The 21,401-nt window shown below is 33.2% G+C and overlaps 2 protein-coding genes across 3 annotated transcripts; one reads left to right on the top strand and one right to left on the bottom strand.

The window, feature by feature from the left end:
* Positions 1-61: 61 nt before the first annotated feature.
* On the bottom strand, positions 62-8,428 carry LOC140046192 (serine/arginine-rich splicing factor 12-like). Its single transcript, XM_072090750.1, has 7 exons — positions 8,261-8,428; positions 6,108-6,212; positions 2,197-2,300; positions 1,809-1,884; positions 1,540-1,563; positions 1,318-1,413; positions 62-868 (listed from the first exon to the last, which is right to left on the bottom strand). The coding sequence occupies exons 1-7, from the start codon at positions 8,341-8,343 to the stop codon at positions 841-843; spliced, it is 516 nt and encodes a 171-aa protein (XP_071946851.1). The 5' UTR covers positions 8,344-8,428; the 3' UTR covers positions 62-840.
* A 2,010-nt stretch (positions 8,429-10,438) lies between these two features.
* On the top strand, positions 10,439-20,818 carry LOC140046191 (uncharacterized). 2 transcript variants are annotated; one of them, XM_072090748.1, is made up of 5 exons: positions 10,439-10,558; positions 15,344-15,437; positions 16,994-17,158; positions 17,494-17,710; positions 18,759-20,818. In XM_072090748.1, the coding sequence occupies exons 1-5, from the start codon at positions 10,460-10,462 to the stop codon at positions 19,114-19,116; spliced, it is 933 nt and encodes a 310-aa protein (XP_071946849.1). In that variant the 5' UTR covers positions 10,439-10,459; the 3' UTR covers positions 19,117-20,818. The 2 variants fall into 2 exon arrangements, with proteins under 2 accessions (XP_071946849.1, XP_071946850.1); XM_072090749.1 differs by lacking the exon at positions 10,439-10,558 and adding an exon at positions 14,296-14,434.
* The last annotated feature ends 583 nt before the right edge of the window (positions 20,819-21,401 follow it).

The raw sequence follows: 21,401 nt of genomic DNA, 5'->3' as shown, positions 1-21,401 counted from the left end.
ATGATCATATATACCAGTCAAATCACAACAGATATGAATAAAAAAACAATAAAAGTATTAAAACAATTTTTTTATTTAAACAAGTTTAATTCCATTTACGCTATATAATGGACAAAGTAAAAATCAAGGGCCTAGGTACAATACAGAAGATGTCACTTTTTAAAACCATACAGAGTTACTACAATGTTGATGACATATTTCAACCAGCAAGTTGATAAACTGTAAATCTTTCAACATTATAATGAATTGGTTTATTACAAGCCAATAACCTGATCATATGCATACTTAACATTAATCATTTTAACGCATGTTTAGCATGAGTCACAATACATCTTAAGTGATATAGGAAGGACATGTGAACATTTCAAAAGATAAAATTAGCCTGATTTAATTATCAATCATGCTTAACGGCATCATCACGTTTAAGGATGTGAATAACCGTATCTTCTTCGACTAAGTACAAATAGACAACATCTTACCAAATGTCCAGGAAGACAGCTTATAAAAACACTTAAAACTAAACAGAATATTCTAGGTCTAGTAATCGACAAAGCACCTAAGAAACTATATACAAGGACAGAACAAGGTAGACTAGGTAAGTATATATTGTGCCTGCAACAGCATTAACCCAATAGCACACACAATACAATTATTCAGGCAATTTTCAGACTAGCTGTACAGTTGTAGCACTAGAAGTAACAACAAAAATGGATGGAGCAGGGTAGATTAAAATCTTTTGTATACTCGTTATTTAAATACCATCATAATACACAACGTACAATAGTAGGACTTAAAATGTGGTGTAGAATCTGATAATATGAGAAAAGTATCACATCTTGACTAACGGCTTCTACTTCTTGAATGAGATCTGTTGTGGGGAAAATAGACAATATTGTTACTGTAGGTAGTATTCCGACAGTGTATTCTTTAAACCTCTGGTTGGTTAGTTATATTCAGCAGAACTCTTTGGGACACCTCTATTCAGTGGCAGACACTTTTCCATAAAATCAAGAGAAATACAAGACTCTCTGAAAACAAGCAACTCTCCTAAAACCAGACTTTTCTTGAGGTTCAAAAGGTCCCAAATTCATTTTTATCATTAAAAACACATTCCGAATACAAGACTTTAGGTAAAACCAGACATGTTAAGCCAGCCCAAGAGTGTACGGTATTGGGAGAGTGGATTGTATATGTTTAACTCCTATTCAGGGGAGACTTTGTTGGGTCCTGAAGACGTCCTCTTAATAAAGGTACTACTGTTATTCTTGTTCTTTCACTCTTACTATTTACCAAATGTATACATTAAGATAATCCTACCTGCTGTATGATCGCCTTTGACTGCTTTTTGGAGCTGGTGACCTTGAGCGCGACCTAGAACGCGAATATGATTTACGATGTCGTCGTCTACTACCTCTGCAAATAAAAACAAATTATAAATAAGTGATCATTGATATTATCAATTTGATCTTTGACCTACAATACAAGGTGACGGACAATTATAATCTTTCATTTAAACATTTGTATTAAAATCAAACATACCTGCTACGACTTCTTGATCTTCGCCTAAAACAAGAAATAAACATGTTTATGATTTTGAAAAGAAATATACTGTACAGTACAGTAGAAAGCAGGGGCATATTTAAAATGGTACATTTGGCCGCTAAACTAAACCTTTTCTTTTATTTATATTGTGTGCATTTAGAGATATTATAAAGTAACAATTTAAAGAATTATAACTTTTTCAGACTTATTCAATATTGTGCAAAAACTTGTATTATACCAAGAAACACAAATTAATCATTTATTACCGATCAGGAGAGTGTGAACGACGGCGTCTTCCTCTAAAAGGTGGTGTTCGATCTCTTGACCGCATTTGTCCTGGAGCTAAAAACAAAATCAAATTATTAGGTATACAGCCGCAATATTAATAATTACAATTTTGTAATTTACATAAAAAAATAGAAAATACAGTATTCAAATGCAACAGGTGGACACATGCATTTATTTAAAACTATCTGTAGCGTGGGGACCACCACCTGGATTGCAGATGCGATAGCTGTTATCATTGTACAGTAAAGCAAAGAAACTTACTACAGTACCCACTGTAATTTAATTTTTCTAAAAATTTTTTAAAATCAGAATAAAATTGTACGTATTTATAGTACTAGTCAATTAAATATTTAATTTGTTACATACATTTTCTGTCACCTTCAGCAAATTGAACTTCAAGTTCTCGTCCAAAGAACCGTGATCGGTCCAGTGCACTCAAAGCGTCCTCTGCATCACGAATGTCTTCAAATGTAAGCTTGTTAAGGTTTTTTTAGATTTCAACAAAATATATACATTTTTATATAAAGATTCCCAAGATGTTTAATATAGGACACCAAAATAGAGAATGAGGCGTATTTGAGTAGATTTTAAATACAGCGTTGGTTTTTAAAAAACCATTAGTTGTTAAAAGTACTGTAGCTCTACTCAAAATAGACCAATCTTACGTTTCATGCTTTGTGAACCATTTAAAAAAGTAATGAATAAATAAAAATTGCAAAGAATTGAAATTATAAATGTGAATGATATGGTTTTATTTGATTGTTACTTTATCATCTACAGAAAAAATGGTGATGAATGGTTAAAATATTAATTGTCATATTACTATCTACTAAAAATATATAAAATGTGCAATTAAGATTTAAAAGAAAGCGATTAATCATGCGAAGAAAATCCCAACCACCATGTATGTGTGTAGTCAGCAAGGATATTCTTTTAACTTTAATTTGCTCTTTCCACAATGGCCTACCTCACACTTGTTCATTTTATACTGTACTTGATCTTTAATTGGTACTGTAATACTCGGTCTTTAATTGCTACTGTGGTACTCGGTCTTTAATTGATACTGTGGTACTCGGTCTTTAATTGGTAGTGTAACACTTGGTCTTTTATTGGTACTCGGTCTTTAATCGGTACTGTGGTACTCGGTCTTTAATTGGTACTGTGGTACTCGGTCTTTAATCGGTACTGTGGTACTCGGTCTTTAATTGGTACTGTGGTACTCGGTCTTTAATTGGTACTGTGGTACTCGGTCTTTAATTGGTACTGTAATACTTGGTCTTTTATTGGTATTGTGGTACTCGGTCTTTAATTGGTACTTGGTCTTTTACGTGGTCCTTTATTGACCCTTTACTTGATTCTTTTCTTTATTTTTTAGTCACCATACTTTTTTTGGTTCCAGAGCTTGTACTTAGCTGTGGCTTGATATTAACTTTTAACATGACTTTAAACTTGTACTTGACTTGTACATCTCTCCTCTCTTTTCATACAGATATTCTTTTTGCAAGCCAAATTAAAAATTTGAGTTAACATCCAATAAAATAATTTGTTATAGTATTACTGGTACTGTAGATCATTTTCTACCTATCATTTTAATCATGATACAATAATAGTAAATAAAAAATAATTTTCAAGTTTGTTGTTGTTTGTTTTGACAAAGAATATCTGTACTGAATTCGACAGACGCTTGTGGAATCCTTGATCTTTGCTTGACTTGGATTCTACATTTACAAAAGACAAGAACCATATAGAATCGTTAATAGACTAGTCTATAATAAAATCCTATGATCCAAGGTTAATATTCAGTTTGCTTTCAAAACATACAAAAAAAGAACCATGTAAAAAAAGTGAACTCTTTCGACTGGTTTTCCAAATAATATACCGGTATTATCAATAACATACAGTACTGTTTACAGAAGGCTTCACACGGATGTGACTGCAATTGTGCTAGGCAAAGATATCAACTTTTAAAGTCTTCTACTGTACCACCCACCCTAAAGGTTATTTTTAAGCCTTCCACCCAGCTTGATTTTAACACAGCACCCATAAAAAACCTGGACCTGAATGTTTTGCTATATTACTTATTTCAATCAATCCTTCTTTAGCTTTTTGACATACCTTTCTACACTAATACAGTACAGTATACTTAATTAGGAACATCTTTGTTACAGCAAAACAAAAAATGAATATAATTTGGGCTATACCGTATAATAAGTACTGTACCACAAAAACTTTTGTGATGTCACAGGCCTCGAATTTGGGGATTTTAGGGGCAAGGCCATTTGGCCTCCGGTTTTCATTGATTTTAGGGGCACCAAGGCCAAATGGGAGGGCACCAAGGCCATTTGTTTTAAATCAAAGGGGCACCAAGGCCAAAATTAAAAAATATTTTAATAACTAGGCCAAAATTTAAAAATAGCTTGTTTCCGGTTGAGGGTGGAATTTTTTTCCAAAAAAAAAAAATTCTACCCGCAAAATGTTTTGGGATTTCCCCCTATTCATCAGATCGCGGAGTAGTAGTAGTAGGACTGTCTACAATACATCTTTTTGTATTTCATATAAATATTACGTGTATTTACGATCTATATAAATAATAAATAGGTACGATGTTCAGCGTTTATAGTTTACCGTCCTGTGTTGAATGTTTCGTTTAGTTTCAAATAATGCGATAAAAAGGCATGTGAAGCCAACCAAGTAAGGCCCGGAACAGGTATAAAAACCCTTCCAACAGCAAGCTACTCAGCCTTACTTAGCTAGCAGCCGACGACGGAGAAAACATGATACAAAAACAATTTGTTTGTAGGCCTTACCTACTATTCATACACAGAGTGTTAACCACGGTAAAAATCAAGCCAATTACATTATGTAGTAGAATATAAATTATAGTTATTTTCCGAGTTTCGATTTCTGAAGCTTTTTTGTTAGTATAACCCATATTATAAGAATTCAAAACACGGACGGACACCGACCCCTTTCTCTCTCTGTTTAGCCTTCGGCACGTGTATTCTGGACTATACCATTTCCTTGAATTCGGTAAAAACGCGTTTGGTAATTTAGTGTACGACGTTGTTAAACAAGATTTTTCGATGATCTGTCTGCCGGATTATTGAGGTGGGTGCGATAAAATATAAATATGATATACTTCCAATGATCTTCGGGTTGAGGTGCAGGTTTAACTTGGGTGCTAAAGGTAAACACCCCTAATTGTACACGTATAATGGACTACACCATGCAGGAACGCACATGGTATTTTTTTCTCAGAGGGTGCGTGTACGTCAAAAGGAATTGTTTTTCCAACGATCCGCCGATCCTTCGCGCGTGGTACTCTCACACGACGTTTTTTGTGTGTGAAATTTCTTATCAGAGGGTGCGTGTGCGTCAAATAGAATTGTTTTCCCAATGCATTGAATTGCGTGTGTTCGACCGGATCGGCGGCGGGAGGATAGGCTAGGCTAGCTAGGAGTGCGTGTAATATTTTTTTCATCGAAGGCGGCGGCTAGCTCGATTATTGTGCGACTTTAATACTTTCAGTAACCTCCGATCGAGGAACGTTTTTAGCTTGATTATTAAAAGTTTACACCCCTGTATATTGATGTACTATCTATACCATGATTTACCACGCACGGCGGCCGGGATGATATTGTTTTGGTTACCCTATTGCAATGTTCGATGTTTTGTTTACTGTTTGTGTATTAATAAATGCGTTTAGGGAAATCCCCTTTCAACGAAGACAGGCGATAGTTTTGCGTCTCGTCCGAGTCGTGTAAACAAATCTTCTTGACATTATTTTCTATCTAATTCAGTGGTTTTTATTGTGGTAAAACTCGGGAAGGGCACTCGCGGCCAACGCAAAAAAAAGGGCAGGCCAGTAGTGGCCGTGGGTCCTATTCATTTTCGAGGGCATTGAGGCCAACTGGGAGGGCACCGACGGCACTGGCCGCGGTGGCCGCGGTAAAATTCGAGGCCTGATGTCATGGAGATTACATAATTAATCCCTAGGACCTAAAGTATTCCTCGCATTATCGTACATAAATTTAATTAACCACTGCGTTGAAAAAAGCCCAGTAGGGTTAAGGAAACCCAAAATGAAACCCCATCTCTTCAACAACAATATCAGTATTTTTTCATACACAATCAAATGTACTGTATTGGTCTCAATAATAAACAGACTACTGTAGGATAACAATGTTCTGTAACATGGTCTCAAGCCTGACAGTGAAACAACTGGTGTCACACCGTGGTTGGGATGAGAAGTTGCCTTGTCAAGGTGAGAAGGATATTGGACGTATGCAAATCCACGTGGCTGACGAGTGTGATAATCCAAGGGAATGTAGACATCGCTTATTGGTCCGTAACGACCAAATAACTTGCGTAGTTCCTCAGGCCTAACGGAAATAAAATACAAATAATAAAGAAACTGAAGACCTATGTAGGCCTACGGTTCTCATGAAAAAAATGAACAGTAGTCATCTTCTTGTAATCGCTGTAGTAGGCCTAGATAGAAAGAATTGTTGTTAAATGTTGGAATTGATAATATAGGCCTATCCTAATGTTATTTAACATGGATTTCATAATTTCACAATTTTAATGCAAGACACCTTCGATCGTTACAAACAATGCTGTGAAGGGAAGTGTAACCAACAGAAATAAAATAGAGTTTCAAGGAATTTCAATCAAAAAGTTGTATGAGAACAAAAAAATGACTGGAAAATGTTCTTAAAATATTTGCCTACATTACTGAATGAAAATTATAAAAATTTGTTGGCAACACAACTGGTCATTGGAGTTATTTGTCGTATTCGAGTGGACCGTTGAGTAGTTTTTCCGTTGAGTACTTCTTTAACGGAGTATTTTGAGCGTTGAGATTGTTCTTAACGAAAAAGCTTTCGTTGTGAACGTTTTCTATTCGAATGACTTTCTGTTGAGCACAAATTTACAATTCGAATACAAAAAGTACAACAAATCTTTACGTTGACAACGAAAGTTCCCAATCGAATACGACAATTAACTCCATGTGCCAATCAAAGATGTCTTCCGTTTCGTGAAAAAAGCGTAAACTATTATTATTATTTAAACATAAAAATTAAATAGGCCTACTAGGCCCCTAGGCTAAAAAATGTATTTAAATTAAAAAAGTTAAAAACTTTCTACTCAACTGTTTAATTTGGATTGTTTAGAATTGCGTACATTTGGCCTAGACTAGCTACCCTAGCTAGGCTTTTCGGCGCTAGTTCCGTTTCGCACCTGTCGTTTATTTCGACTCAAAATTGGTTAAGTAACTTTATCGTGAGTACCACACCTTAGAATTAGGCCTCAAAAATACTTTTACGAAGGAGATCACACAAAAAGTAAAAAATAAATCCTTTAAATTGATGAATTTACAGACGTGTTTCTCGCACATCGGTTTGTGAATTCTGCATACTCCATGTTCAATGTTGTTGTTTCTATGGAGCGCCAAAAGAGCAATCATAATAGAGGGCTAAAAACTCAGTAAATTGCGTATATTTATTGCATTTATTGGTGAAAATTACGTTCAATTTTATCATATTTTGTCAATGTCAATGCAACAAAAATATTACTGTTGATACTGTACATGGTTTTTGCAGGAACTTTTAGGAATGAAAATCGACAAATCCATCATCATATTACATGTACTGCTGTAGGGGTATACCTGATAGTGATACTAGGCCTAATCTAAATAATATTCCTCTTAGTCTTAGTCTAGGCTATAGTCTTACTCTTAGTTAGGCCTAGGGTTGGTTGCTATTGGAAAACAGCAAATTATTAGCATTAAAATGTTACAGCATTTTTATTGACAAAATATATTAAAATTAAACGTGTATTTCAATAATATTAAATGCATCAAGACGCATTCCACTGAGTTTTTAACCATCTATTGTTGTTGCTCTTTTGGCGCTCCATAGAAACGAAAATATTGAACTTCGAGTAAGCTAAATTCGCGAACGGTATGCGAGAATCATGTCTGTAAAATCATCAATTTAAGGATTTATTTGTTACTTTTTATGTGATTCTTCTTCATAAAAGTACTCATGAGGCCCAATTTTAAGGTGTGGTATTCACAATAAGTTGCTTAACAATTTGGAGTCAAAAGGAAGTCGAAATAAAAACAGGTGCGAAACGGATCTAGCGCCGGCTTTTCTGTCGTACAGACAGTAGGCCTAGGCCTCCTAGTGGCGTATTTTTTTACATGGGCATGTTTAGGCTAGTTACGCCGCCTAATATAGGCTAGTACTTTAGATAGGTCTAGGCCTAGCTTAGTTAGCTAGGAGGCGTTAACAGTAGGCCTACGTACAGTCATGATGGGTGGCACGAGGCGTACCGTAGAGTAGTAGCCTAGGCTAGGCCTAGCCTAGCCTACATATTACATATTGATTTTCAAATTTATATATAAATGATCTCTACAAAATAGTACCTTGATCCATCTGGAACATTTCGCACAAACAACGACGAATTAGGCGGGCGGCTACCGTATCTACTGGACATTTTTCTAGACATGTAAAAAACCGTCGTGTATTTAAAAAATGGCGACAGATCTGATAAATGCACACGCGCCAGTCGCGGTGGTGTAGCCGAGAGTAGTCGAGAGCGAACGGCTAAGAGAGAGAAAAGGTCGAAAAAGCGGGAATTTTCTCGATTAGAGCGCAAGGATTTATGTTACTGCTTTACGTCATTCTTCATAGGACTTCTCTCCTGCTGCACGTGTTCAGTTCTGTGGTCGCATTTAAAAATTTTTTTTTATACTGTATTTCAGATGTTTTTATTATTTTATGAAATTTATGATAATTGAACTATCTAGGCCTATATACATTTTTTCATACATAATCGTTTTTCGTGTATTGTTCAGGAGGATTTGTAATCGAGGGGAGGTGTTTATTTTTGTTTTGGTGTATTGTGGTATTGAAATTGTATAAAATATGAAAAATATATACAACAATTAATATCTAGAAGTGATCAAATACAGATATGTAGATCATGGCATTCAATGAATTCTAGTAGAATAGAAATGCAATATTGTGTATATTCATGGACTCCATGGTATATTCTTATTTATTCGAGGATAAATTCAAAATGTTTTATTGGGAGGTGGAGGGTGGAGTTTATTCAAAGCTCGGCGTTTATTCGAATAAATACGGTAAATAATTATTACAGATAATTAAAATAATTAATGACGAGTGTTTTGCAAAAGCTGTTTTTACTTTTACCGTTTGATTATCTTTTTGCTTATTGTATCCATTGAGATGCGCTATATGTCACTCATACACAGGGAAAAATTTCATTTTAAAATTTTCTTTAGCAATATTGCTAATCAAACTGATTTTTTAGTCGAGAAACATAGTTTTGTATTGTATTTTTTGCTACACAATTTCAGAAATGTGTAGCAATAATAAGGATGTCTTTTTGCTATGCTACACTGGCGAAATTGTCAATATTTGCTTTGCGAATAACAATTAAATCGAATGGTATTTTTTTTTAAATGTGGAATTAAAAAAAAAAATCATTGCGTATTATTAATTATCAAATACAACCCGTCAGGTATACATACACACTTATTATAATATTAGTAATTTATTATTTAAGTATATTGATTATTTTAAAAAATTTTATTATTTCTACCAAGCCTTAATTGTAGTTTGTTAAATACAACAATAAACATATTTATTATCTTAACGTATAGGCAAAACAACTGCGGCCCAGCTTTTTAAAACAACAATGAAAATAGAGTACACGTCACAGTTCAGTGCAAGTCAATTGCCTGTACAATTATTGTTATTTTGCTGACCTGGGAAAATCATTTGCATAATATCGGAGGTCGATGACTGTTTCTGTTTGTGTTATTAATGTGGAATCATAGAGATAATATCTCTATGGTGGAATGAAACAATAGACAATATATTTTATACTGATACAGCTAAAAAATAGATTTTTATTTTAGAAACTAACCAACAAAAGGTGAAGTAACTTATATTATAAAATAACAACAACATTAAAAACAGCAGTGGCCTTGATTGTTTGAAATTATAAGACGACGTCGATGTAAAAAAAAAATAAATGAAACGTAGATTTTTTTAGACGGCACTGTTTATATACCATGGCATACAACACAACAAAATAATAACGATTTTGCTATTAAATTATTGTCCGTATAATGTGTTGTTCAATTGGACAGTGGTTTTATAACAATTCCCTTGTTTCTAAAAATAGTAACAACCATACAACCGAACAAAGATAGTTGGTCTTTAAATCTGAGAGTCATACTACGTTTCTGATTGGCTATTGGGAAAAAAATTAGCATGTTAGTATGCATCAACAGAAATCGTATGATCAACTCGGCATGGACGAGTGCATTTTTAGGTTCTTAAATCTTAACCATTTTCCCTCAAATTAATAGTAGTAGGACACATATTGATATAACCCGATATAAACTTGCTTTAATCATTTCAAACTTCAAACTCTTTTACAGTTTTTGGACATCAGCCTTCTTTTCAACTTGTTACTTTAAAAAAAGGGAAGGTTTCGCTCTATATTTTACCCTTTGGTAAAGTAGTTTCACCCAAGTGTAGGGAAGCCTTTTTTGAGGTTTGAAATTTCACAAGCATTGGCCTTCTGATGTATGTATGAGCGCATCAGGCTGACCGTGATCATGGTTGTCAATCAGCTGTTTGTAGCCGGTTTTCTTGTAATTTGTGTTACCCTTCCTAAATCTTCACAGGTATGTTTCGTGATTTAATATATTACTACGTTAGTCCGTCATAATGTATGTACTATTGTGCTATTCTGGGTGTTTTTGCAAGATTATTTCGAGGTCCCTATCCAAAAAACAGCTGTCATTACCATACAATGGGTCCTCCTTTTGCATATTCATCATCATGTTATCAGCCATGTTTCTAGGAGAGAAACAATGTTTTGATTTTGTTTGTTGTGAATGCAATACTCTCTAAGTACCTAGGCCTAGCCATGTACTGTGACTCGTGCTTAACCAAGTCTTCCCATCATTGAAATAATAAGAAATACCATTTTAATTTATAATACAATCGTTAAACCTCTATCTAGGTAGGCCTAGGCTAGGCCTAACTATTAATTATAGATAGGCCTATCATTTTAATTTAATTAGGGCCTGGCCTCTAATCTAGGAAGGCTGGACTAGAGCAGACTAGCCTTGTGTAGTGGTAGGTAGTATATGTATACCATAACTACGGTAGGCCTAATCCTAATCTAGGCTTCGTAAGCATACCTACTACTAGGCCTATGCATGTAGTGGGACGCTTATTCGAAATGATTTTCTATTACAGTATTATATGTGGGGTGCGTTTATTTGAGGGAGGCGTTTATTCAAAGCGAGGCCTTTATTCAAATAAATACGGTGCCTAGGCTAGGCCCAGTCCTAAATTATCATTATCAATCAGGCAGATGGCTGATGTACTTTGAACGGCGTAGCTATATTTTAAAGGCCTAACCTAGGGAGGGTGCCTAGTATGTAATACTACTATCTATGCCTACAACTAGGCCTAGTACTACTACTACTACTTATACTACCACCTAGCCAAGTTGCCTAAGCTAGCTTTCAAACTAGGTTCGCGATCCAACATGAATATATTCCAAATAGAACCTAAACTAAAAGGGTACAGTGCTTCTTGAACATTGTAAAGCCTCTGCTACTAATGTACCCCTTTATCTAGGGTACTCAATAGACCTGGTTTTTGTTCAATCAAACTTAACAAGATTGTCCTTGTATTTGAATGTTTGTACAAACTACAAGATATAAGAACTTTATTTCGAAGTTTCTATGAAAAAATTAATTAAATTGATCCTTAGTGTTATCAAATGACAGTTTTTTTAAATATGGTGTTTATTTTACTGTGATTAGGTAATATTTCTATGTCCAACATTTTCTAGGTTATTTGATCAAAAAGACAGAGGAAATTTTACATTTATTAGTATTTTTTTATTAACTGCTTGCTAATGTTGTTTTTATCTCCAATTTGTAAGAAAGTTCTTGCAACAGTGTACTTCAATTCAATCAAAATTGTCAGAAGTTGTTTTCTCTTTAACCAGTATCCATGACTCAACCAAATTTAGGAACCTCGTTTTTCAGATCATTTTTTACTACAGTGTATAGTCAATTCCTTCCGACCTCATTGAGTTTTGCACAAATTGAAGCTGTTCAATAACCTACCAAGGTCAACATCTTTGCTATCCGTTTTTAAAAACTTTACTTATAATAGCCTATTTAAAAGTACAGTAAATGGTTTGCCACTAGGTCAGTATAAATTTAGCCAAACCTTTTAGTATAGCTTGTTTTTGTATAAAGTTTAATGAAAAGGTTTTTGTAATCTTCATCTGACCTTGGACCCAGTGAAGACAAAAATAGGAAATAGACTTCTGTAATACAAAGTTTGAGGTCAGGTCAAAGCAACTTGTTTGTTTATGCAAGTGCATGAACCTATTGTCAGAAAAATTACAATGCTTTTCTTGACCTAATAGAAATGATCGTTACTACTGATTACTAATTATTTAGACTTGTTTACTGCACCAGATACAAGCTAACAAATATAATATTCATCATAGTGGCCAAATTATGCAAATCTGGCATAATTTTGACCCATCGGGCATCTAGCATTTATGCTAGGCATAATTTTAGAAAATCTGGCAATGCATTGTTTTTACATTTTGTTGTTTAATATTGATTGTTTTGATATTAAATATTTAAAGCCTTGTGAATGTTATACTTTTTTTAAGCAAATGACTCGACTCCATATGCTATAAGCATAGTTGGACACAAAGATGGCCGGTGTGCACACCATGTGACTTTCTAAAATCTGTGAACGCAATGTCGAAACTCTCTCTATATATGGCTCTGATAAAACATAACATACGCCGCCCTCTAAACCATTGTTTTTGTGATTTTTGCCGTAATTCTGGCATGCTCTGGCATAACTTTGTGCTGCCACCTAGCATAATTTCATTTCGATCGCTGGCCACACTGTATTCCATGCATCTTTATTGTACCCATGGCATGGGTCATTATGATCATCAAATCTGACAATTACTTCAGTCATGGTTTGACCAATTTAGCATCTATTGTGATCATCGAATGCTAAGAAATCTAGCCTAATTTGACAATTTTTTTTTGCAATTTTTAACTACAATTTGACAACAAAATGTAGTACTAGATGTCTCATATTGTCGATGAAAAATCAAGTAAAACAACAATGTGGTGTTTATAGTTTGATCATATTTGATATTTCTCTTCTCCACTTTGTTTTTTTTCAACGGCATTATGTTCAGTAAAGCCTTGTCTACACTATCAAACTTTATTTGACAAACAAAATGTGATGTGCCCATATATGTACATGATGATGTCATATCACTACAGTATTTGGGCATATCACTACCATATTTTGGGCATTTGGGCACATCACACTGTTTTTGTAAAACTACTTTGATAGTGTATACAGAGCTTAAGATGAAGGTACAAAATAAATATAAATACATTTTTTAGCACAATTTTCTTAAAACCATTGGCCACACGGATGCCACCAAATCTGTGGAAGTACCATAATGCCAGATACAACTACTGTATTCCAACAGGCATGTCAGTATACTCCATGCAACCATATCTTAAGAACAGTTTTAGATTCAAAATGCAATTACTGTAAACAATTTTTTAGAAATTTTATATTTTACAAAATGCTATACAAATTTCTTCCTATTTCATGTATAATTTGGTGAACAATTATTAGTAAAAGAAATGTAGGCTGTTATCACACGTTTATGTGATGTTTGTAAAGTGCGAGATTAATATTGGTTAGCTATAAACACAAATTATTGTAAAAATACTATGTATGAAAAATACTATGATTTCTTGGCACTACCCTACAATGGTCTGTCTGTAATTCTAAATCAACTAGGGATATTAAAAATTATTACACATTTCCCCAGTTTATAAATTATTGGTTATATGCCAAAATTGTCATGCCTTACCAAATTCCATAAGTGAATTAGAGGACAAGTTTTGTTGTGATTCTTTAAGTCTGTTACTACATTGTGCTGTTTTGTTTTTGTTGTCTAAAAGTATTCCAACTGGTAATTTTATTTTAAACTTTTTGTCTATTTTTAGCTTTATGATGACAGCTTGTTACTAGGTAGATTCCATAATTCTGCTCAGTGGGCGAATCAGTGAAGCCTACTTGGGCTGTAAATTTTCATAATCATTCCTTGGTCATAGTGTATTTAGACAAGCAATTCCATCTGTATAAACTGGTTCACCAATGAGAGCTTCGATAGCTAGTGCTTGACAGTTTTAAAATCGCTCAACTGTGACTATTTAGAATTTTCAAAAGGCTGTTCACTGGACAAAACCAGCTGGTACCAGATATGAAATGAAGGGAATACCCGTTTGTTTGTTTCACCGACTAGCAGTGTATTACACAATAGCAAGTCAACTCTGGTAGTTCAAAATATAGCTAAGTTTGTATTTTTTTGCCTGCAAATTATGATTTTATGTTTGGAAATTGACCAAGATATTTCATTATAAATGATGTCAACTCCTTCCATGTCTGTGCTTACTGAGAAAGACATCCCAAAGGTAACGACAACGTGTTATTCTTTCCACTTTTTTCTAGTTGGACTTTAAATCTAGTTTCATCATTTAGCCACTCCTTTATAGTTTTTGTTTGGTGTTTGAATGAAAATTGATTTTCACAGTTTCACCAATTATTTAAATTGCTGATGAATTTGTTTTATCAGTATTTGTGTAGGTTTTATTTTTGTTGGTTTATCCTACTTTTATTTCCATATTTTTTAGTTGGAACCATTACTGTAGGCTTACCCAATATATAAAATTATACTCGGGTATCCTATATTGTACCTTTCATATTTTTTAAATACAATATAATTGTTTGTTTCGAGAATTGTTCTGGTTTGAAATGTATTCGAATGTGATTTTTGTTTAATGACGAGTCTAGTTTCATAATGTCTTTTTTGTTTAAATATTTATTTTTGAAAAAAATATTAATCTTATGTATTAAATTGTTTAGTGTACAATTTTTGAAATTATTTAAACTATGAAACTATAGCTATTGTAATAAATTGTTATTAATGTATTAAGTTAAAATACCAAAACATTTGTTTGTATTGTATTATCCACAATAGTGAACTAACGATGAGTCACAATATGTTTTTTCATTGGGACATGAGCAATACAACTTTTTTTAGAAAATTGGTTTTTTGTTTGCGAGTTAGTATAACGCAATGTAGTGGCAACAAGTTTGTTCTTTTGTCAATACTGGTAATGTATGTGGCTATCTGCTAAACAGTATCTTTCAACATCAGTTGTTGGTGATAGCCAACAAAGGCAATTGTATGTTAATTAAGGTTAACTTCTATTTGACCTTTGTGAATAAAGCCGAACAAAGTTCTGTTTTGCTGGTTGATTCTACTACATTTTATTTATTTATTGAACGTAATTATTTACTATATTTTTGTTTGATTTCAGGGAAGGGAGTTTTGTCGTACAGGTGGCTATTGGTGTGATACAGGTCATTGCTGTGGGAATGGAGAATGTTGTACTTATTATTATGAACTTTGGTGTGAGTATATTTATTTCTACAGCCTCTATGTTCTAACAATATTAAAAGATCCAATGTGAAAGTGAATGTTAGGGTGTGTTTCTTACGAAAAACAGGTTTATATGGATTGATTGAATTGATAAAAAATCTCTGTTAACTACTCATTTTATCAGTGTGTCATGGTTAAAAAAAAGAACTGTTCAAAACAGGAGTTTTTAACTGATAATTTGAGACCAACATTAAACAGTTTTTAAGCCCATATCTGTTGACGAAAAAAAAAGATTGTTGGAAAGTAATTTATTCAGACTATTTAATCGGTTATTTCTTAGCAGCAGCAGCAAAATTCCCATATTTATATATACGATGACGTAGCTGACGTGTTTCAGCAACCTTGCCCTTTTAAAGACATAATGTTCAGACTTGAAAATACAAATTAAAATGTTGTTAAAAGGTGTGGCTTGCAGGTATAATCTGCAAGAAAATAAACTGTTTGAATATAAATAACTAAATATACTTGAATAGTTACTTTAGGTAATTTCCAACTAACGGGTGATTAGGCAATATTGGTGATACATTATTTCTTATATTTATCAATAATTAATATTTTCATTACTTTAAATGTGTTGCCCTATTAATTGGAATACAACATTTTTTTTTAATCAATACATTTATTTTCGGTTGTGTTTAAACTGTAAGTGAATAATCAATTGATTTTTAAAATTGGAGACAATCAATTAATAAAACTTATTGATTATTGCGCCGCAGTTATCTGTAACTGCAATAAAACAAATAAAAATGGTTAACCATTAGTGAATTGAACCATTCATGGCTGTCATGATACTTGGGAGTACTCAAGATAATGTGCTTCTTTTTGTTTCAGTAGAAACCTTATAAATTCTAACCTGAACTCTAACTTGCATTGACATTAATAATAAGTCTGTCGAGTCACTATTTGCCTTTAACAGGCCTCATCCAATATAAAATTGATTAGCTACTACAATATTCACATGCTGTTTAGATGCATGGTTACTAATATAACTTGGCCAAGATTAAATCCTTGGTGTGATAATGTTTACAAGTTTATTGCAGTGAACTTTATTCTTATATTGCAAATTAATTTGTCTATACATTTTAGAATCACTTCCTTAGAATAAGGTCATAATAAGTGCACTGTAGGTTACCAGTTCATTCTATGACCTTGGAAATATGAGTCTATCCTATGTGGAAATCCATCATTTACATTACGCAATACTCATTTTCAACGCGTGTGCTAGAATATTGATTGAATTTAAGAACACAGAGATCTTAAGATCTGGAATCAAATTATGTGGTATTAAATTTTCACAAACAGAAAAAACTTTCATTTAGCTGTTTTTGAAATATAAATTTAAATTTTATCGACAAAAACGGGTCAGCAATTTATAATTGAAAGAGAAAAAAGAAAGATTGCACTATCCAATTAATATATAAACAAATAATTCAGTATCTATAAATATATTATGTTTATTCTGCTTATGATTATGAGTTGACATTAAATATTTTATATTTAAATTTCTACTTGTATTTTATTTTGACAGGGTTCTGGCTAGTATGGTTTGCTTTGGTATTTCTCATTGGATTCTGTGTGTGGCAGAGGAAACGTTTCCGTCGTCATAACCATGAGTACCTCCCACCACCAAGATGCGGTTCCATCTCAGACTTCTTCCGTAACAGAGGATGGCCATTTGGTGACATTCAACCAAGTAAGAGACAGCTCAGTCATTTATCTTGTGCAAAAAATAGTTGAGACAACAATGCCTTGGGAGACATGTGCATCTGGCACACAGTTTGTTGAAAAAAGACTCATCTAATTCTTTTATAATGAATTTTATTTAAATGACTTAAATTCCTGATTTTGCTCATTTTAAAGTCACCTTATAAATGTGAAACCAAACTATTTAGTTTAGTTGTGCAAGATATTATTAAGACAGCTTATATGTGGTGAACTTAATTATTCTCTTTCTTACTTAATTTTACGGAAGTTCTCCTATCACAACATTAGACAACTATAATAGTGTTGACATATTTTTCATTTCAGTTCCTCCATGCAAACTACCAGCTTATTCTGAAATCGGTGAGACAATCACGTATGGAACGCCACCACCGCCATATACTTATTATTATATTTTACCTGTGAGTTCTCTTACTACACCAACCAGTCCACAATGTTCAAGTTCTCAACAATACACCCAAGCACAACCTCAAAATCAACTTTCTCCCGATAATAATACAACACAAGTTGCAATCGAACCTGGGTAAGATATGACTTATTTATTTCTTTAAGGGCCAGGTGCGGGCAAAAAATTTCTATTGATCATACATTCCAATAATTATCGATCTATAGTTTCCCCTATGTTTCATAATTTTTGGGATTTTATTTGTGTTACACGAGCTTGTTGAAAATAAGCAATTTCTTATCAGTGGGGGGATAGTTCAAATTACAATCTCTATTCTTTTGTACACAAATTTTGTAAATAGAGAGGCATTTTAAAAAGCTACGAAAAATAAACAGTGTGGTAAAAAATTTTATCAGATGACTAAGTATAGGTAATATAACTTGAATATTACATTTCTGGAATTTTTATTCAACTTCAAATTTTTATTTTCATGCTATAGCAAAAATTATCCACCGTATATCCACCATCTTTTTTCACCTTCTAGGGAGTCACCAGAAATGTTATTACATTAGTTTAACTACCTAACTACTGAAAAAAAGGTCTTCCTGGTTTTTATGGAAGAATTTTGCAAAATTTTGTATTTGGCCATATTAAGGGAAATTCATGTTTTTTCGTCTTGATTTCTGTTACAAATATTTGATTTATGTACAATTAACCAAATATTATATTTAAAATTCATGCCTGTACCTGAGCTTTAATATATTATCATTTATAATAATTCAAAATTTAGTAGTTGTTTTTTTTTTTACAAATTAGCTAGAAATAATTGCTCTACCAAATGTGTGACATGACCCGTACCATTGGTTGATTTAACATGCAATGACCCATTAGTGGATTATTAAAAGTGTGTATCTTAGCGTCCAAGCCTTATCCTGGACAATTAGCTCTCTGTACTGAATGTGCTAGTAGCTTGATTGATGCTCTTTTTAAAATCTAATATTTAAATTAATGTTACTAACATTAATGTTCTATGTTAAGATATTTAGAAGATACAGTATAACCACTCTGGACAAGAAGGGACATATATAATTTGTCACTACCGCCACAAATATAGAGATTCTAACTGTATGTTCTTGAATTTAATGTTTGATTGTTTATTAACTGTCATCATTTCTATTTCTGACAGGTTGAATGCAAGTACACTAGGTGAAGATCCACCTCATTATTCACAACTGTCATTAATTGATGCAGTATCCACTTCAGTATCAACTCCAGTATCAACTCCTACAGTATTTCCACGCATTTCCAGCAGTGCGTCAATCAGCTCATCGTCTCTACCTGTATTAAGTGAAATATCTTTATCATCAAATGAAACATTGTCTTCGTCAACTTGTTCTTTACCGTCGGCGGAGAGTCTATTGGGACACACTTTTCCGAGAACAAACGTATCAAGATTATTAGCTAGCCCACAACGAACCACAATGGTGAGGATGAACGGCAATCCAGGAAGCTATGAGACGGTGCTTGCTGCAGCAGCCACCTAGCACAGATTATCCACAAGGGAGTTATATAATTAAAGAATGTGAACGTAACGTATGGAAATAAATGGCTGCCTATTTTATTGCGATGCCAAGTGTTGTTGAGGAGAATTACCAAGTTTATTATTACAAACTTTGATACGTTATATTTAAGTACCATTACATGGTCTAAAAAAGGAAAAAAAACCTTGTTATGTTAAAAAGTGCAAATTTTTTGTTACCATAAATTAAATATTTGCTAAAAGTTCAAACTTTGTAGGTAAGATGGTGAAAATGTTCACGATAAGCAGAATATATGTTTGTTTAAATACTTTATTAAGATATTGAGTGACACACATTTCTTTTGAAGACACTGCACTTGTATATTTTTTTGGAAACGGATGGTCTACAGCAGCATTAGCGACGATTAGTTCATTGAAGGTTTAATTATTAAAGGACCACATTTTTTCGTAACTAGATGTCGTCGAGGGTATAACTTTTTCTGATATAGTCTTTCTTAACAGTATTGTCTTCAATGTGTGTGATCTTTTTATTTTTACTTCAGGGTTTTATTTTGCAGAGTTACTTGCTGCCTTTATGTTAGTATAGCAGCCACATGGTGATTGTTAAGGCAGTGTAAAGCAAATTTACTGTGAAATGAATGGATAATGTCGAGTAGCTGGCTACATATCAAAGATATGAAATGAATAATGTTCATACATATAAACATTTTGTATGATGATGAAGTTGTGAAATATATTAAGGTGCCACTTTAGCAGCAAAATACTCTATATGGTGCGTCATAGAGAATAGACTACACTCTATGGGTGCAAGTATTGGTAGTCTGAAATTTAAATGAAAGTGTTTTCAATCAACTAGATGCTGCATATTATAATTTTTGGTTTAAAATGGAAAAAAAATGTAATGCTTTTAAATTGATTTTGGTGGACCAGTTTTTGAAGTGCCTCTACATTACATTCAATATTACAGCAATGTTTTTTTTGTTTCTCTTTACTATAATTAGTAGTTTTATGTACACTTTTGTACTGCTTTATATAAAACTAAAGTTGTTTCTTTAAAAAAGACTTCTTTGTATCAATCATTTACACCTATCATATTATCTTTACAATAACCGATTTTAAACAGAGTAATTACCAAAAAATATATTATGTTTGCTGTTAAACGTAATAAATCTTCATATATGACTTGCATGTGTTTACAGGGTATTCTGATTGATACAAAGAATTTTATTAAAACAATTTCTTTTGTAATTTTGTACTTAAATTAATGGTAAATATTTGTGTTCATTATTCATCTAGTACAGTAGTATACACTGATTTATATACAGTTCATATTTAGCTGCTAAAATTATAAACTCTAAAAAAATGAAAGTCGAATTGGTACTGTAAATTTCTACTTTGTACTACTCTCACTCCGAATACAGCAGTTCCTACTAGCAAGATACCTGTAGTAATAGTTCATTAATGTGACTACTAATTATTTTCTATGTTGATTAAAAATGCACCAAGTGTTTATCGGAGTGAGCTTTAAAACTATAATGAAAGCCTGTTCTAAGGCATATACCTACTTTCAGGTAGTACAGTATACTCTTTTGATAAAGTATATGGACTGTGTATGCACCAAATGCCTCTAAAAAGGGCAAGCCAGTAAAGTGGTCAGAAAATAATATTTTACGAATAAAACCCATGATGTGGGTGAAATAAATTGATTTGACTGATTCTATTTCTTTGCATTTATATTTTTAACCTGTAAATATGTGGTATATTCTTAAACTCTGTCTACACTATCAAACTAGTTTGACAAAAAGTGTGGAGTAGTACCCATTATGTTAGTCATATGGCCAAATATGGTAGTGTAGACAGAGCTTTATGATTGATGGAGTTGCTGATTTTGTGATTGAAGATTCCATGATTTAAAAGGCGAATGAGGATGTGATTTTTGTTTTATGATTTTGCAGATAGCATTGACCTATTTGACATTTATCATCACATACATTATAGCTATGGATGAAGAATATAACATTCACAATAGAGAGAGAGTGCAAGTGAGCAATCACCTTTCAGATAAAAGGGTCAAAATAGAAACATTGAGTTGAATTTAAACATGAGAACATCTTGAATATGTATTTTTTTCTTTATATTCAATTTTGCAAACGGTTATTCAGCTCCGAGTTCCGCCCAATGATTAATGCTGACCTGGATGATGGGGCGGCGTGCTTCCACCACTCAAAATTCGATTCTATGCGCCCTCTACCGGTTGGTAAACATGGACGGTGGTGGCTCTCTCCCTCC

This window comes from Antedon mediterranea, chromosome 4 (genome assembly GCF_964355755.1).
Source record: "Antedon mediterranea chromosome 4, ecAntMedi1.1, whole genome shotgun sequence".
Classification (NCBI taxonomy): Eukaryota; Metazoa; Echinodermata; class Crinoidea; order Comatulida; family Antedonidae; genus Antedon; species Antedon mediterranea.
This window is presented reverse-complemented; position numbering and strand designations above follow the sequence as displayed.

Coding starts and splice junctions, on each gene's coding strand:
- LOC140046192 (XM_072090750.1), bottom strand. CDS start 8,343: ATGTCTAGAAAAATGTCCAGTAGATACGGTAGCCGCCCGCCTAATTCG. Junction 6,213..8,260: donor AATGTTCCAGATGGATCAAG/GTACTATTTTGT, acceptor TATTTCCGTTAG/GCCTGAGGAACTACGCAAGT. Junction 1,414..1,539: donor AGATCAAGAAGTCGTAGCAG/GTATGTTTGATT, acceptor TTTTATTTGCAG/AGGTAGTAGACGACGACATC.
- LOC140046191 (XM_072090748.1), top strand. CDS start 10,460: ATGTATGAGCGCATCAGGCTGACCGTGATCATGGTTGTCAATCAGCTG. Junction 10,559..15,343: donor CCCTTCCTAAATCTTCACAG/GTATGTTTCGTG, acceptor GTTTGATTTCAG/GGAAGGGAGTTTTGTCGTAC. Junction 17,711..18,758: donor CAAGTTGCAATCGAACCTGG/GTAAGATATGAC, acceptor TATTTCTGACAG/GTTGAATGCAAGTACACTAG.